The 18,739-nt window shown below is 36.7% G+C and overlaps 1 protein-coding gene across 2 annotated transcripts; it reads right to left on the bottom strand.

The window, feature by feature from the left end:
• Positions 1 to 669: 669 nt before the first annotated feature.
• On the bottom strand, positions 670 to 18,512 carry mtmr12 (myotubularin related protein 12). 2 transcript variants are annotated; one of them, XM_082168750.1, is made up of 17 exons: positions 18,248 to 18,512; positions 15,248 to 15,305; positions 13,617 to 13,756; positions 12,018 to 12,090; positions 11,773 to 11,909; positions 11,572 to 11,659; positions 9,868 to 9,991; positions 9,281 to 9,350; positions 9,041 to 9,138; positions 8,571 to 8,695; positions 8,362 to 8,440; positions 8,208 to 8,278; positions 7,790 to 7,959; positions 5,133 to 5,309; positions 4,714 to 4,872; positions 4,424 to 4,474; positions 670 to 2,990 (listed from the first exon to the last, which is right to left on the bottom strand). In XM_082168750.1, exons 1-17 carry the CDS (start codon positions 18,470 to 18,472, stop codon positions 2,418 to 2,420), a joined length of 2,418 nt encoding a protein of 805 aa, XP_082024876.1. In that variant the 5' UTR covers positions 18,473 to 18,512; the 3' UTR covers positions 670 to 2,417. The 2 variants fall into 2 exon arrangements, with proteins under 2 accessions (XP_082024876.1, XP_082024877.1); XM_082168751.1 differs by lacking the exon at positions 4,424 to 4,474 and having other exon boundaries at positions 18,248 to 18,496.
• Between the last annotated feature and the right edge of the window lie 227 nt (positions 18,513 to 18,739).

Here is an 18,739-nt window from a genome sequence, read left to right as displayed (position 1 = left end):
AAGTTTCAAATGAATATTGAAGCACAAGTTGAAATGGAATGTTAATAAAGCTTTTTAATGTTTTTTGAAACACTAAGAACTTTTCACTTCTTTTCAGATAGCAATGATTCATTTGAATGTGTGTGAAGTTTCAGACAATTTGCCAAAAATAATTTACCCATAAATGACGGCACCCTAAAAAAAGGTAAAAGGTCTGATGTAGAAAACTATTTTTGGAAACTGATTTTAGTCTTAAATATATGTGTAAAAAATTTTTTTTTTCAATCATTTATTTTTTCTAGCTGTAATTTTACAATTAGACCCATAGAGGGGGTACAAAAATAAACGTGAAAAAATTCAGCTAGGTGCCAAGGCAACATTTCTCATTTTCATTCATTTTAACTTGTAGTAAAAATAACTAAAATAAAATAAAAGTACCATTAATAATAATTGTAAAATTTTGTATTTAATTATATAAAAACATTTTTAGGTGACTTTCCAAGTTGTAATGTACATTTCTTTCCAGCCTATTTTGTTTTTCTATATTTATAAATGTGCACTTTCAAGAGAATCAAGAGACCACAGAATAACAATCATATAAAATCCCCCCAAAAAAAGAAAGATAAAACGTTTGTCAGAACCATTTGCATTAAAAGTTACTTTTTTACAAGAACTGATCATGATCACAAATCATTGATCTAATCTTTTATTTCAATCATATTCTGTGGACAAAAAGAGCAAGTTACATACTCCCATGTGCATACATAAAAGTATTTAATGCTACTTTTACACGAAAATTATCATTTGAAGTAAATAGTCCAAAATAAGCCAAACTCTGATAATGTGAACTCTAAAGTTGGTTACAGAAAAATACAAAACAATTATACAGTAATACGTTTCTTATCCAGCTTGCATCACTTGTCATACACAAGAGCAGTGCTGAACTGAAGTGAACAGAATCAGATTAACAGCTGACTGACTGTTCAAGTAACAGTGAATTACTGGCAAAGGAGCAGTAGTGCAAAACAAGGGTGAAAGGGTTGTAGGAATCTGCTTTCTCCACACCTTTGCGAACAAATAACAACTCAGTGCAATGCTTACATCAGTTTCATTACATTACAATTATTATGGGGTGGAGGGGAAGGGCAACAGACATCGAACAACACAATTTAGTGCCTGTTGATTTGTGGCAGTAGTTCTGCAGGCACCAGTGAAAAGAAAATAAGAAGAATGTGCACAAATGCAGATACAGTATGAAAATAGCTTATGCCTTAATAGTTATATTTGCAAAGGCTTGCAGTCTACTATGAGGATTTACTCTTAAATTTGTCAGTTGAATCTTGCTGTGTAAGTGCTGATGGAAACTTTTTCACATCCTGTGGTAATGTCTATTTGCATGATGCATTTGTCATCATAAGAAAAAACAGAGTTACAATTTAATTGTGATGATATTAACATTCAGCTTTGTGTCCTTTAAAAATGTCCCATACTACCAATTACAGCATCTAAGGTTCAATAAAATGAGTCAGCCGGTCATCGGACGGATAAGAGTCACACAGTGTACATCATACATTAAAGCACTGAAACTCTGAGACACCTGATCTAATATATTGTTCTCTACTTCCTGTTTTCTTACAAAACAAAAGACATGTACACATTAAACATTTATATACCCCAAAGGTTGACATGGTATCTGAAAAAAAAGAAGAAATCACATTGGTCCATAGTAAGCATAGTCTAATCTTCAATAGATTTTAAAAGCAACAGTAACAATAATATACTTGTAGATGGCTTCACACTATTTTCATTGCCTAACCTTTTTTAGACGCATCTCACTGCCATAGATAGCTGAAAACATGCTAGAGTGAACACTGCCCACTTTTAACCCCTGTTGGCGGCATGTACAGACTGAGCTCTGAGTGCATGGATGTATCAGAAGTTATAATATGTGAGAGGTCAGAGAAGTCAAATGTATTTATAACTCTTATATTTGCTATTATTCATTCATCCATAGATCATTGGAATGGAATACTGTATGTTACTTGGTAAAGATTTTATGTAACACTGTGCACTGGAAAGGCTGGAAGTTCAGGACTATATCCTGTTCCTGTTTTGTGACGAGCAAGAGGAAAATGCTAGGTGTTGTTCCATTAAGAACATCAAAAACAACAACAACAAAAACACTAAAATAAAAGAGCTTAAATCCTGTTTTAAGGATATATAATAGGGCACAATTGGTTTGACAAAAGCCTATTTTCCTTTCCAAAAGGACCCGCTTTAGCGCCAAAGGCACTTTAAGCACCATCATCAGGATTTTAATCTGGATCTGACGAGGCCAATATAATCCTGATTTATATTATAATTATAATTTAATAATATATGGACAAATATTTAACATATGGGTGAAAACAGATTCCCTGTTAAATCAAACTCACAACCTAACTGGCCTCATCCTCCTGACTAGCTAGGTTGTCAGTTACCATAAGGCTTTGCATAAGACCTGTAGGAATGATGGGCTTGAAAGATCGGTTGCGGCTGTAAGCGAAGGGGAACGAAGATGACAATCTTCCTGAGGAGCCGAACGAGAGCAGCCGGTGCTGAAGGTGTGGACGGTGATCAAATTTAGCAGCTTGCGATGCGTCTCTCTGCTCCAGCACACGCTTCAGATCCTGCACCTGACTTAGAAGTTCCATAAACTTGGTCATGACGGCCATGGAGCCTCCGCCCTGGATGTGCACCTCAGGTATCCAGCGCACGTAGCGCTGCATCCAGACGCGGACAGCCGGTCCATCCAGACTGGGGAGCAGGAGGCCGTGATAGTCCAGAGGACGCTGTTGCCAGGACTCGTAGAACTCACGGGTGGCGGCCACGGGGGAGTCAGGAGAGCCCATCCAGCGACTGATACGCTTCACTCGTAGCATCTTTTTAAGGCTGTCGGTCTCGTCCTTAAAGAAACCTTTCTTGGGTGGGGTTTTAAAGGCTGTGCTGGGTAAGGATAACTGTCTTTGGTGCTGTACATTTTAAAATAAAAAACGATTTAAATATTAGTCTGCAAACTATTTATGCACAGAATGAACTCAACTTAGATATTATTCAATATGAAGAGCAAAGTCAGAAAAACAAAATAAGCCAAAGACACAAAATTGGGTAAGATGCCCACCTCACCTTTCATTTTCCTCAATCAGCATTTGTGAGATTTATTCCATCTGATATAGATTTGTATGGTAACAAATAGTTTTTTTTTTTTTTTAAGCAAAAGGTAAAAAAGTGAAAAATTGGGTGTTTTTATTATTTAAAGTAAGTTTTCTTCTGAGTGAAATGGAAATAATAATAAATAAAAACCTAGGGCGAGACTAAATAAAAATCGTTTTATGTGTTCACATGCTTGTTTTTTAAAATTAGTTTTTTATAAAAATATTAATTTCATGGATAAATAATTTATAATAAATACGGCAACAATCCATAAACAATACATTGTCAATTTTGATTTAATGGTGACTAATAATAATTATAATTCATTAATAACTCCATGGCTTATATGTAAATGTATTATTTATCATAAAGTGTAGGCTAACTCCGTGGCATCACTTGATCTAAATTCATAGTTTCTTGCTATTATTATCTATCACTTTTTAAGAATTAAAAAAATATATATTTTTTAATGTTCAGTATTTTAGATTTTGTCTGTACATAATTCAGATTAAACAGTGCAATTCAGATGTCACTAAGTGAGATTCTATTATTTGATTTCTCTATCATTAAGCAATAATTCAAGTAATTCTAAAAATGTATTAACAAATATAGAATATTTAAATATTTAAATTAAAGTAATTTTAAAACATCAATCATTATGTTTTACATGTTATTTTAGTGTTATTAAACCTTAATATTATTAACTGTTATTTATCTTAATAATATATTTGATGAAGCATCATCATCCTGTACATGTTGAACTTATTTCTAAATATTTAGTAGTAAATGAACACTGTTCTTAATTGGGGGCGGGGCATCTTTCCTTACATTATTCAATTATGTAAGGGCATGTTTACACCTGGTCAGATGGCGATCCGATCGTGAAAATACCAGGTGTAAATGTCCTCCGAAACGCTTTCGAGACCGATTTAAATACGATCGCTCAAACCACTTCAGCAGATGATTAGAGATGCATTCCAGATGAAACTGGACAAGTGTAAATGCGTCTGGTTGTTGAAACCACATTTGTAAATTTTACTCCTCTCAAAATGGTAAAAAATAAACGTGTGAGTGCGTGTTATAGGCTATATGACATGTTCTAGCCAGATATGATAGCGCTACTGCAACACGCATCGCTTCACTATCTCTTCAGCAAGCCGACGTGCAAACTGCTGCAAATGAAACTGAAAGCAAGTCGCAGACGTTCAACACACAATCATCTTCATTAAAAGTAGTGACACTAAAATCTTACCAGTCCTGACGGCACTCTCTCTCCTATTGTGGTCTTTGATCTTGAAATTAGCTGATGATAAATAAAATGCAGCTCATATCTGTTACTTTCGTTGACGTGATTTCCGTTAAATTTGCATATAGCCCGGGAATTATAGATCGGATTTATATTGGTTTTGCGGAGACAAATTTATGTGGCTATGTGTAAATGGAACCGTTTTAAAGATTTCATTCAGCAAAAACACAGGAAGTGACCAGGTGTAAACAGGCCCTAAAACAGTTAAGAGATAGTATAGCATTTCATCCTCTCACCTTGGGCTTGTGAGGTTTGCGTACAGTCTTCTCATGTTTCACCTTCTCTGAATACAGTGGGTTAAAGAAGAAATTCTGGGCCTTGCTGTCAAACTGCACAGACCAGTCCCACACTGTAGGGCAGCTCAATGTGCCGCTTTGTGCAAGTGGTGACTCGGCCTGCCAAGACAAATCAAGCACAGGCAGTCAGCAGGAGGCGTGCCGACTGCATCAGGGAGGCAACGGTCAATAACTTAAGTACAAGTAGACTAACGACAGCGTTACAGAGGGCTGACTGTTTTCTTTTGAGCCACTGTACTTCTAAAGAGGCCTCTAATACTGTTCATCAGGCAGAATGGTGAATGCGGTACTCAAAATGCTAAATAGTGTAGCAAACTGACTCTAAGCTGCAATCACAACATAAAATACATAAGTTCTACCTTCATAACACTTTCTCTGTGGTGGGCAGAGTTGAACAGAAAGGTGCCGAAGACTGGCACATGAACACTGTCGGACAGCACAGTCAGGTAAGTCTCTGAGAACTGGAAAGCCGGGCTGTGCTGGTGAACAAGCTGCCACACACACTCCAGGAACAGGAGGAAGACTGGAGAATGACACTGTGCATTGAGAAACAAGAATCGAATTAAAAAGACAACGAGGATGAGAACAGATCATCAATCATTCATCATTAAATGAACGATTGATGATCGCTAAATAAATCCTAGTAGGGAGACCAAGATGGTCTCATTCTGAAGGGATTTATTTTGCAATTCCTATTTTTCATGTTACGGCACATCCTTATCCATCTTATTTTGCAACACGGAAGTGCACAATTTTCTTGAATGTGCGAGACTTCCAATTCATTAGAGACCATAGGCAAATAACTACAAGAATTACAAAGTGCTGTAAACTGTAAAACTATTTGCGCTATAAACTGATGCATTTATGATTATGCTAATACAATTTAAATGATATATAAAAGTGTGCAATATAAAGCAGTATAATGGGCTATTTTTGTCCAGTTTAAATAACTGGAAGCAAATGGCACCAGAAGCCAGATACAATCAACACATGGCTGTGCCCGCTCTTACGTAAAAAAATAAGGTGGATAGGAACACCCATCTGGAGGGCAAAACAGGGCTTTCCTCCATTGCCCACTGGTTATTTTTACCAGGTTTGTAGTAAGTACTAATGTAGTAAGACAGTGATATTATGATGATTATGGCTATGTCAGGCAAGCAGGTCAAACCAAAATATAAACATTATGCACAGTTTTCCCATAGAAAACCTTTATAAAGAAAATGTCTCTGGTTACTATCGTAACCTCGGTTCCCTGAGAGGCGAGAACAAGACATTGCGTAGCTACGCTGTGGGAACTCCTCCCTTCTCAACTTTTGTTGAAATCTTATGGGCTAACGCCAGCTTGGAACAGCTGGCCAATTATCGTGAAGTATGCAAATACTGACAGGCTCGCGGGCAGTATAAAATACATGGGCGCGACAATTAATTTGCGTCAGAGTCATGACTGAAAGCTGCACAGCTGATCGAACAGCTAGGTAACCAGTCGTCAGGTGCAACTTCAACAGCGTGAAGAAAGAGATTCTGACGCAATTGTCGTGCCCATACATTTTATACTGCCCACGCGACAATTGGCCAGCTGTTCCAAGCTGGCGTTAGCCCATAAGATTTATGGAGACAAAAGTGGAGAAGGGAGGAGTTCCAACAGCGTAGCTACGCAATGTAGAGTTACCGCTCTCGAAAGGGAACGCTTAACCATCTTGTTTTGTTTTTTATTTTTTTGAGAGGTGCAGGTGATCTAAATATTCGTGGCTTGAAACAGATGGAAAATTGACAGGCCTTTGCTGCAGTTTATCTGTTTTGCTCTCCAGGTTTCCTCAAAACTGTGAATAGTGACCGGTTGACTGTATATTCTGTATATCACATGGTTACTTAGCAAACAGGTAAATAAAAGGAAACTGTTTTTAGTTTTTTTTTATATGACAAGAAAAAGTCTGCCGGATGGAACAAAAAACATGATAGTAGTGCAGGAGATCGGTTGAACGGGCAAATGTGAAATGCTAATATTTGAGGATTTGTTCAGTAATCTTCATACACGAGTCATTAGACATGACATGATTTTACAACCTCATAAAAGACATGTTTGCAGGAAAAAAATCCTTCATAGGTTAAAGGACAATTCCGGTATTTAACACTTTGAGTCTATTTTGTAGCTTGTTTTGGATGAACAAGAGTGGTGGACAAAGAAATTTTGACAATGGTTCCTGTCTCGACTTTTTTACTATTTTAGATTTGCCCATGACCGCTTTAGAATGGGAGTCTATGGCCATGCACAGACATGTCCTTAAAACAACCCTTAACGTTCGTTTTCAAAACTGTTCAACTCACCGAGTGGTTAGTGGTGTTCGTTGATGATTAAAAACAAATATAGCGGCGCAATGTATGATTCCAATCCGTTTATTTTTCTATAGTGGAACTATTTTTTCAGATACCTCACAACCGCGTATAAACTTCCGCTCTTCGGCAACTTCCATTGCTCTGCTCACGCTAGCCTTCTGAGAGTCAGAGAACCGAGCGAAAAGACCTAAAAGACTACAATCAAATGTAAACAGCCCCCTTTCCGTCTCCGGTAGCGCAGTAATATCAACGAGCAATGAGTCCTCCAACGGAAATCAATGGGATTTTACAAAATGGCAAATAAAACACGACAGAAACTGTATTTCGCTACGCTACTTGTTTTGGAACATCAACGAACACCACTAACCACTCGGTGAGTTGCACAGTTTTGAAAACGAACGTTAAGGGTTGTTTTAAGGACATGTTTGTGCATGGCCATAGACTCCCATTCTAAAGCGGTCATGGGCAATTCTAAAATAGTAAAAAAGTCGAGACAGGAACCATTGTCAAAATTTCTTTGTCCACCACTCTTGTTCATCCAAAACAAACTACAAAATAGACTCAAAGTGTTAAATACCGGAATTGTCCTTTAAGAATAATACAAATAGGAAAATATAGAACAGTAACATTTCCACTAAGCCTCTGAAGAAACAACAGGCAAGAATGAGCATGCAATAATTACCTCCTTGTCTTTCTGATGGAGGTGATTACATCGATCCAGGAAGGCATGGCAACCAGCCACCCACTCCTTCTGCACCAGACTCTGGAAACCCATCAGTGTTCTGTAATAAGGGTCCAGCATTATCTGAGCCAGACTGGAGATCACACAGCACAGATCTGTTCCCTCTTCCTCTGCAATCAATCAATAACAACAAAAAACATCAGGGGATACAATCTCTAAGTCACAAAGATCGATCCATCAAGGTTTAAAAGTACTTTATTTTTATTAGTTCTCTCAGACACTTTAACCACCTCCAAAAAAACAGGTGGTCCAATCCCAAACTCACACTATTGGCCAACATGTCAGATTGTTCAAACAATCAAAACAATGTATTTAAATCACAATACAAGTCAATATAGTTTAAACATGGTTGACTTACCTGTTACAAGGACATTTGTGTTGTCTTTATCAATACATTCCACCACCTCTACTGCTTTGTGGAGACATTGTCTGTTGAGGACATTAAATACAGTTTTTTCATAGACTAATACAAGTAAATCACACAATCTAATATTTTATCAATGTAAGCTGACCTAATAATGTCTAGCCATCCTGAGCTTTCAAGGGAAGAGAACCATTTCACATCTGACAACCAAAATTCGGTTGAATTATCTAAGAGACAAAAAAATAAATTGAGTCATTATAAAGTGACTGCAAACAAAATACCCATCCTTTCATTTAATATTTGTGGATTTGTTCACATTTCCTTATAAAAGAGACTTCAGTGTATTCTGTGACTCACCAATAAGAAAGAATTGTTTGAACTTGTTATATGACTGCTGGATGTCTAGGATCGTAGGAAGCGATTCTGAGAGGTCCTCTGTTTTTACAGAGTAGAGGTAATTATGTGCGACTGCATTTATCATTCTGCAAAAGAAGGGGGAAAAAAAACAGAATTTGTCAATGTGAAGGTACCAGTAACAGTGAAAATAAGACAATACTTTATTTTTTATTTTTTTATTTGCTGTGAACACGTTACATGACAATTTTTTTTGCTGTGGACACCATGTTACATCACCAAAACACAAAAAGGTTATATTGGGTCATGCTGATGGTGTCTAGAGCACTACTAGATAACATGTAGTTGATGTTGTTCTTTGATAAAGAATAGTGCCCTTGAGTGTCAGCACCTAAACACGCACAAATAACCATATCACAGCAGTTTGGTTGATTCCAGAGGATAAATATGAGTTAAAAACTGTAATCCATTACGTGTCCAAGTGCTTTTGGAAATCCACTTCTTCCTGTGTAATAGGTGGGAAAGATGCTTTGAAGAGAGCACAACCGCTGTGATGAGACCAACACCAGATCTAAAGAGGAAAATAACAGGCAACTGACCTCAATTGCATTCAACAATACAAATGACAACTTGTATACAAATGCCAACATTACAATTATAATAACATTCCTAAAATTATTTAAATGTTTATATTCTCTTAAGATAAAACTCACTGGCAATCCCTTCCCTTGATAGCTGAATAAATCCTCTATTGTTGATGGGATGACAAAGTACTTCGGTAACCTAAAGACAATGTCAGAGCAAGTCAAGTCAAGTCAAGTTTATTTGTATAGCGCTTTTCACAATACAGATTGTATCAAAGCAGCTTCACAGTAGAGCAGTGTTTTTGTTAGATACATTTATTTCACTTTAACATTTTCAACGTGTGACATGCTATAGATCACTGAAAACAATTTTGCTACTTCTTTTATAATTAATATAGATGCATGCATTTTATCCTATATTAATTGAGAGAATACATTGGATTTCTTTTGAAAATTCACATTTATTCACTGCAGGACTATTTAACTTCTAAAAACGGACTAAATAAGTTACATCACCTAAAACTATTTACAGTAGTTTTGAACTACCCAAATATAAACAATGTAAGATTGATCAAACAAAAATCTAGGTCAGTAGCACATAAAGACTATGATAGATTAGAGATTAGAGATCTTGTTACAGAAAATGCACCATGTAATAAAAACAGTAGTAAGACTTTATCAGACACGTTATAGCCATCAACAACAACATTACGTACCTTTGAGAGAGCTCAAAGTTCTCATTTTCTGTCACTAATCTGCATTTCGCTTTGGTCCGTTTCATTTCCTGTGTCCAGTCCTCTGGTGACTCAAACATAATTGTCTCCCGTTTCCTTTGCATTTCTGCAAATACAAAAAGCATCTTGTGTTGTTCCAAAGTTGACTAATGAGAGTTAAGCTATTTAAAAACGAAATAAAATGATCCTTCATTCTAAAACTAGTCTGATAGTCTAGGAGGCAAGTGTGAGAGAGTTTCGAATCAGTTGTTGGAACTCTCACTCTCTCTACCGACCAGTGCAGTGTTGTCACCAAATCTTAGAGTTGTTGATCACATACAGGGCTTGACATTAACACCCGTCAACCCGCCAAATGCGGGTGTATTTCAGCAGTGGCGTGTAACACAGTCACTCCTACAAGCCACTTTGGCGGGTTGAATTTCATATATAATACATTTTTAATTGAAGTATTTTAAAAAGCCATCTATGAAATAATAAACTAAGTGCAATGTAGTGTTGTCAAAAATATAAATTTTTCGATAAATAGATACTGAAATATCTGAAACGCATCCAATACTCATTTTCTGCAGAATAGATACACGATACCAGCTGTGCTTTCTAGCTCTCACATCTCTCCGACAGCGAGTTGACACACAAACCCGCCTCCCCTCACTCACTCGTTTCATTTGCTCCAGATGGATATTGTTGGTGTTTCAGGGCTTGAATTTCAGTGTGGGATTGTGCATAATTTTACTTATTCAGGCAGATTTTGTGCTCACACCCAAAGTGTGCACGCATAAAGCTGCCTCTCAGGACTATATGGAGTTATTTTTCACAGCCAACTGCGCTTCAACAGTCAAAATACACACAAAATAATGTCAAAATGCCGCTCTCGGCAAGTATTCACGTAAACGCAGTCAGTTGTTGAGAAAGAAACGTCAGGTCCATGCGTCAGGTCTTAAAGTGACAGCACCCTAATATACATGTTGCCAAATTATGAGATAGCGTTAAAAATATCTATATGCAGTTTTTCCTCATGGTATCGATGTCAAAATGGTGGCCAGTGAAAATGCTGGGTGGCTAGTAACTTTGGAAAAAGGCTGGCGGGCACAAAATTTAATGTCAAGCCCTGATCACATATGTTTTTCAACAAAGTTTGTCATGAACTTTGCTATCTATCTGACAATGAAGACTTGGGATATTTAAAAAAGCATCAGTTACAAATTAATAATGCCTTGTTTTTCTTCTCAAATTACTGCAAATTAAATACCAGGTCATTCTTGTAATTTAATGAAAAATATATATTTTTCCTGATACATATAAATCCTTGTTGAGCCACTCAAATCCAGAAAGATGATCTGGAATATATAATTTCTATAAAGAGAAACTGACTGTTGTTCTTGCAACCATCTGTTGAATTCCAGTTGCATAGACTATGATCAGAATTTAGCAGCTGGTGTTAGAAGTCCAGTGCTGGATGCATGTCTGCATTTCAGATGTGTGCAAAGTTCATGTTCTGCATTAGTGTGACTTCATGAACTTCTCATGGTGATGTTTTCCCTAATGTTGCATTAGTGGTTACATGTGTTTATTGGATTATCAGATAATTGATACACAGACAACAGCTGTATTTAACCACAAAATGAAACTATGGAAAGTAAAAATAGTAACAAAATGAAAGCATCTAATATGAGCTAAAATCTGTACCTGGGCTTGGTGTCCCAGCATAGGAAAAAGCAAAGATGCACTTTAGAGATTTCTCCTCCAAACAATGGTGAGCAATACCCTGAAAGATCTGACCAAAAAAAAAAACAAAAAAAAAAAAAAAATTATAATAATAATAGCACAAGGAAATGTATAACTCTTTAAAGCGTACATACATTTCAGTCCTCATGTTAAACAAATTACCTTTTTGGTATCTTCCTCCTTGGTGTATGTTAGGCAGAACTGAAAGACGCGTAGATCTTTACAGTGAATTATTATTTTGGATGGGTATTTGTTCTTCACAAGGCTTCCTGTTATCAGTTTCCTTTTTTCATCATAAACTTTAAAAGAAATGAAACGTTTTTCAGAACTCAAACATTCAAATAAAAAACTTTCCCTTTTAAAACATTAACAGCTCTATAATCATAAATGATAAAAACGATTATTACCACCATAGATGTGATCCACACACATTAATGGAATGTCATTTTCTCCATAGAGTTTGTTCTTAAAGGTCTTGGACTGGAACAAAGGTGAGTGACACAACAGCCTCTTATTGAACTTTCACAATGCAGACAATACCAAAGTAAATAATGCTTGCGAAAGACAGTGATTAACAAATGCTCAGTCAGCTGTGAAAGGTGCATTTTTATACAGCACACAGTAACTAACAGGAAAGGCAGATGCTGTTGCCTTGTTCAGTGTGCTGCATCAAACTTTCACACAATATTTTATTTTGGAAATCACTTCCTGCTTAGCCACCTCCAAATAAAAATCTGAAAGTAGCCAATGAAACCTCTTGATACCAACCAACACTAACATCTGGCCAATAGTTTTCAGCAGCATTGTTTTGCAGCTTTTTACGATTACTGATTAGATTAGTTACGTCCTCATATACCGATGTTGGTCAAAAAACGAACTGAAAACAAAAATACCTGGCACTACATGAATACCTGACCATTTGAGCCTGCTGTAAGTCACTGGTTTCCCACCAGAATTTCACTGCCAGTGAGTCAGACACTCAAGTTCCTGAAATGGCAGCTAAAGTGAGAGCACTCACAGCACAGTTCCTCATGCAAGGTCACCGAGCATGCTCTTAAGACACCCAGTGTTTCAACAAAGTGTGATTCACACTTTTTCTGTTTACTCGTTTAGCTGCTGCTTTAACCAAACCTGACTTATAAATGGCCTATCATACAGGAGCCAACAATATAAGCCGATCCGCAGTGCTTCATTTATTTTGGCTATAAAGCTTTTGAAGTAACAGAATCTTCCTGTACACGGTCATTTACCCAATCTCTCTATAATCTGCCATTTAGGTCCAATCTTTCGGATGCACGTGAAATTGTTTTGGAATAGTATATAATGGCAGTCAATTTAATTAGTTAATTTAGCACAATTATAAATAAAAACACACTTTTATTAACACATTTAGTCATACCTTCTGACCTGTCTGCTACTCCTCACTTAACCTCATCTGCATAGATTTTTCATAAAAATGTTTAATTGATAAACACCTCTAATAAATAGCATCCTTATCATTAAGATTACCATTATCTAGATCACATGTTATCTTTTCTTCAAACCACACTATGTACTGCAGTCTACATACAGGAAGTACATGATATTTTTTAAGCACTGTGGATCTTTGTTCGGTAAGCCTGAATTAGAAATGACACATTGTTGCTTAGTTGATAGCATTCTGCTATTCACTCAGTAGATGTGAATCAGCATTACATTAGACCTCTTTTTTCTGAATATATTTGTTGATTAAGTTTTTTATACTATGAACAGGAAAACGCTCACGTCAATTTGTAACTAATTTACGTTGTGGTGAATTCACATGTTCTCATTCGTATATTTCCATATGATTTGTTTATCCCCCACTGAGGGTTAGGTTTAGGGGTGGGCCTTCATGCTTTTTTCTAAAAATCATACTTTTTGTTGTTGTACAAATCAAATTTTAAAATGAAATGGCCATTTGTGAAACAGTAAAACTTTCTTGTGAAATCAGGTCTTGTTTTTACAGCCCTGCCACGTGTCCTTACCTTCTCTTCCTGTGTCAGCTCATCACTTAAGAACGTAACACGAAAATTGGTGCAGAACAACGTGCCAAAGACGCCACGCTGGGAGAGGTCATCTTGAGTGTATTTGAGAATGGGGTTGGCGCTACAGAACACCACTTCACCTAAGATGCAACAGATCAGCAAAGTCATGTCACATAAGCCCTGTTCAGACTGTCCGTCCAAATCCAATTGTTATGCATATCCAGTGATGTGTTATCTTAATTTCTTTCACTGTGCGGAAGAAACTGGAAAAAAGAAGCTCATGCTGGCCTCTGTTTCTGTCGCTACTTCATTGGTTAAGTTAAAGAGGTTATTTAAGACTTTATTGTCATTGTACTGCTGTGCAAAACAATGAAATCGTTTTTTGTATCCCACGTTCTCAGACATTTACATAACCAACAACATAAAAAAAGACAACAAAAAGCACAAAAATAAATATAAAAATGTCAATATAGATAAAACGTTTAAAAAAAAGATACATCAGATAAAACAATTAGTACGGTAAAAAACACACCAACAACAACAACAACAGACTGTTTAAAGTGTGTAGTGCAATTACAAATATAATTTATAGATGGAAACCATTTAGGAAGTGTTCAATAGTTGAACGGCTCTAGCAAAAAAGCAAATTTTCAGTCTTGTGGTACGAGAGTAAATTGTCTTGTATCTCCTACCCGGAGGGAGGTAGTGTGCCTATGCAGGGTGAGTGGGATCTCAGAATTTTTTTTTAGTTCTGCTCTGACAACTGGACAAATAAATGTCCTCAACAAATGGTAATATGTGCCGATGATATTTTGTGCCATTTTGGTCAAATCGTTGCACAGTCCTCTCTTGTACAACTACCGTACCAAGATGTGATGCAATATGTTAGTACACTCTCCACTGCACATCGATAAAAGTTCACAAGAAGTTTCTGAGGCAATCTCCTCAGAAAATAAAGACGTTGTTGTGCTTTTCCAATGACAGTGGAGGTGTGTGTAGTCCAAGAAAAATCCTCTGTCATGTTCAGCCCCAAGAATTTAAAACAGGGGACTCTCTCTCCACAGCCACTCCATTTATGAACACAGGACCAGTAGTCCAGCGCTGCTGCTACACATTGTCATATTCTAAAACACAACATTGCAAACCCCTCCATGTTGTTTTTTGGCATAGTCCGTCCAAAGCAACATCACTGTGATGGAAACCAACGCAGATATTCCAGAAAATGAAAGAGAGCCATGGGACACACAAATAAGATCTGAACAGTTGCGATACACAGTGTGGACAGTCAATCATTTAGATTTGATTTTAGTCGTATACACAAATAATCGGATTTGGCCAGACAGTGTGAATGAACAAGGCTTTAAACACAATAACATGTCAGACATAAACACAATGCCAATTACAGTCTTGTTTTGTGGTGTGCAGAGCTTTGAAGAAATGCTGTATCTGCAAAACTTACACTAAATGAGATCTCTGGAAGTTACAGTCTGGATTAAAGAGCAATTATAAATCTGAATTGAAAATTACACCCAGCGTACCACTGACACAAAAATGTATTTTAGATTAACTGAAAATAATACAAAGAAAAACCTGAGATAGCAGAACATTGTGTGAGGGATTTAATGTTTTACCTGGTAGCAAATCAGGATGCTTCTCCTTCTTTGGCAGGTCTTTCTCCAATTTTATTTCCTAGAGAAAACAGGAGCAATACAATTATAATATAACTGTAAACTTGATTGATTATCTAATAAAATATCTTAATAAATGACATTTTCACAGTTACCATATTGCAATATGCCAAACACACCAGGTCACATTTCAAACAGTGCCAGACCTTAAGTAAGTGAATAAACCTACAGGACATCTGCTCTGTAGCAAAAACTAAAACTGCTGCATGCTCAGTACAGTATAAGTATAAGAATGAGAAACCTACACTGTCATACTTTACATTAAAGGGATAGTTTACCAATTTTTTTTTTTTAAATAAATACATTATCTCATCATTTGCATGCCCTCACATTGTTTCAAACCTGTATGGCCTCTTTTATTATATTTAAAACACAAAAGAAGATATTTTGAAGAATGTTGGTAACCAAACAGTTTTGGTGACCACTGACTTCCGCTGCATGGACAAAATAAATAAATAAATAAATAAACACAGTGACATTTCTAAAAAATATATTCTTTTATGTTCCACAGAAGAAAGAAAGCATACAGGTTTGGAATGACATGAGGGAGAGTAAAGTTTACCTTTAACATAATGACTTTAATGTAATACATGAGTAATATAATAATATAATATAATGAGAACTGAGTCAAAATTGAACCGCATCAGCACTGTACAGCAACATCAGTACACTAAGACTGTCAAGCCATAATAATTTTATCTCTGGCACCATGAATTTTAGCAGCAGCCCTGTGATATCCGCAAGGCATGCTTTGCAACTTTAAAATTTAAATGAGGTAAAATCCTTTGTTATTGGTTAGAAGATATAAAAGTGGCTGCAGATAACTGCAAAATCAAAAAACTAATGCCAGTGTGTGAAAAATAAATTGTACAAGTTCAGTCGAAATAAAAAGGATAAATAAAGGAAAGGAAGCCATCAAACATCCTGCTACCACGAAGCCAGCTGAAAACTTCACAAAAACAGTCCCAAGCATCTGGGACACTCCTTTTCCTAATGACTTCCTCAGGGTGAAAATATTCTCCTAAAATTTGCTTTTGAATCCTGAGACGGTAAATGCACATGGTCTTGCCATTTATGCAAATGTTGCACGTCAAAAATGGAATACAGTGGGTCTTCATTAATATCCAGCCAGTATCCAGCCAACAAAACGGGGGAGAACGCTGTGAGATCTGACCATGCCCCAATTTCTGATCTTCAGAAAGAGAATTAGTTGAACTCTTCACACAAGACCAGGGGCCATATATATAAAGCCGCTCAGAGAAAAAATTTAAGCGTATCAAAATTCTAAGAATGGTGAAATTTTTATCTTATTCCTAAACTTAAGAATAAATGTGATTAATAAATGTTCCTGTGTTAAGAGCAGCTCCTAAATTATTTAAGAGTGCTGGAGAGGTATCCTAACCTTTTTAGGAGTAACAAGATGGCAGCAGAGAGGAGACCACACACTTTACGAAAAAGATATAATGTATTGGAGTTATATGAAGACAGGAAGTTGATAAAACGATACAATATTCATTTTGTAACTGACCTAGTAAGAAATTGAATAACTTCTCCCATTATACAATTCAATGCTCTAACTGCAGAAATCAAAGTATTAATGACATTTTTTGGCACTTGGACAAATGCAGCAGTGCACCAGTGATGACTTGGGCTCATCAGTCCACAGTGAGCAGAAAATAGCACCATTGTGGCACTAACCACACCAAACATTAGTGGCCAAAAGTGAAGTCTGGAGGGGATATTTGTTTTTAATGACCCTATAAGTTCGATTAATCAATCAAAATATGAGGAAAATATTTTTTTATGTTTTTAAATATTTTAAATATCAGGGAAGAACAAAACTCTAAACTGGGTCAAGGTATTTATCTGACTAAATTATTTTGATGAAAATTAATGAAATTTAACAGTGTCTGAAACTGTCATTCTGCCTAAAGCCACAACATTTACATATGGCAGATGCTTTTTATCCAAAGTGACTTCCATTGCATTCAAGGTACACAAATCAGTTCAGGTATTCCCTTGGATTTGAACCCATGGCCTTTGGCGTTGCTAGCACCACACTGTACAGTTTGAGCTACACAAAATCTTCTCATGTTTTGCTCCAAAGAACAGAGAGAGTCATACAGGGTCCGAACAACATGAGTAAATAATGACAGTTTTTATTTTTGAGTGAACTATCCTAGTCTACTACACCTTTAATACTGAATTATTTTATAGTATTGTAATGTTTTAATTTACTAATCTCTCTAATAGAATGGATGAAAAAAATTGATAAAATAAGGGGTTTACCTTTCTATTGTTTCAATATGCAGTAAAACAATTCTTACCATCATGCTTTCATTAATGAACAACAAGAACTCTTTTGTCCCTCAAGACACAACCCATGACATCGGTTATAAAAGGACGTCCTGCTCGCTCTCGCTCTCTCTCTCTCTCACACACACACACACACACACACACACACAGCAACTTTATGAAAACATCATCAAGAAAGGACTTCAAACACAATCACATGTCAGAGGCAAGTGAAGACACTCGTGAGTCGTGTCAATAAACATAAAATCGTTCAATAACATCGATAACTATCTCTAGGTAGACTGGATTGTAAAGTTGAGGACTTTTTTTGGTAAACTTTTTTAAAAGTCCATAAACTCAATTTTAGTCGTCAGTGCGAAGGCAGTCAACAGTTACAGAAATGTAACTGAATGAAAATGTGTTGTTCGTTCATGCATTTTCCCATGTGAAACGTTCACAAAAATGAGATTTCCCTATTAGTCTAAACTACTAGAACAAGTCAACATTGTCAACTTCAGCATGGCACACTAACCCCGCCCAGTGCACGACTGTCCGCTTTCAACTCGTTTTAGTCAAAACCAGTGTCTCCGGTTTCTTTTGAAAACAACTAACAGTTAAGTGTATTACTACTTGAAAGCTTTCGCTTACCTCGGGTGTAACATAAGACACAAACGACGGTTTAGAAGACTTCGCTCCTCCGCTCCCCAAACTCAACATTGTGCCACAGTATCCCGCTTCCCGAGCAGTCAGGTGGAAATCCGGGAGAGTGCGAACACAACTTTCCTCCCTCTCTCTTTGCACAAGCAAGCGCGGATTTCCTTTGGTTGGAAAACAAACCTGCTCTGACAGCAAACCGCGCCCATTCGACGGCATTGGCTCTTTATGGACAAATGGTCCATTTTATACTCTGGTCAAGAACAAGCCGCTTTTTGCTCATTGGATGAAGTGGCTGTCAATCTTCTGCGCTTCCTCGTTGCTGACCAAATAAGCAGTCGTATTCAAAATGGCCTACGCCCTGAAGTTAGAGGAGGTTTATGCTTCAACATCTTATGTTTTTTTTTTTGCTTTGTGTTTGCACATCTAGTGTTTATTTCCTCATTTTCACTCAGTTCATCAGTGCACAGACTAAAGTAGTTCCTC

Source organism: Leuciscus leuciscus (genome assembly GCF_965113295.1).
Source record: "Leuciscus leuciscus genome assembly, chromosome: 5".
Classification (NCBI taxonomy): Eukaryota; Metazoa; Chordata; class Actinopteri; order Cypriniformes; family Leuciscidae; genus Leuciscus; species Leuciscus leuciscus.
The sequence above is the reverse complement of the archived record's forward strand: the minus strand, read 5'-3'. Positions and strand labels throughout refer to the sequence as shown.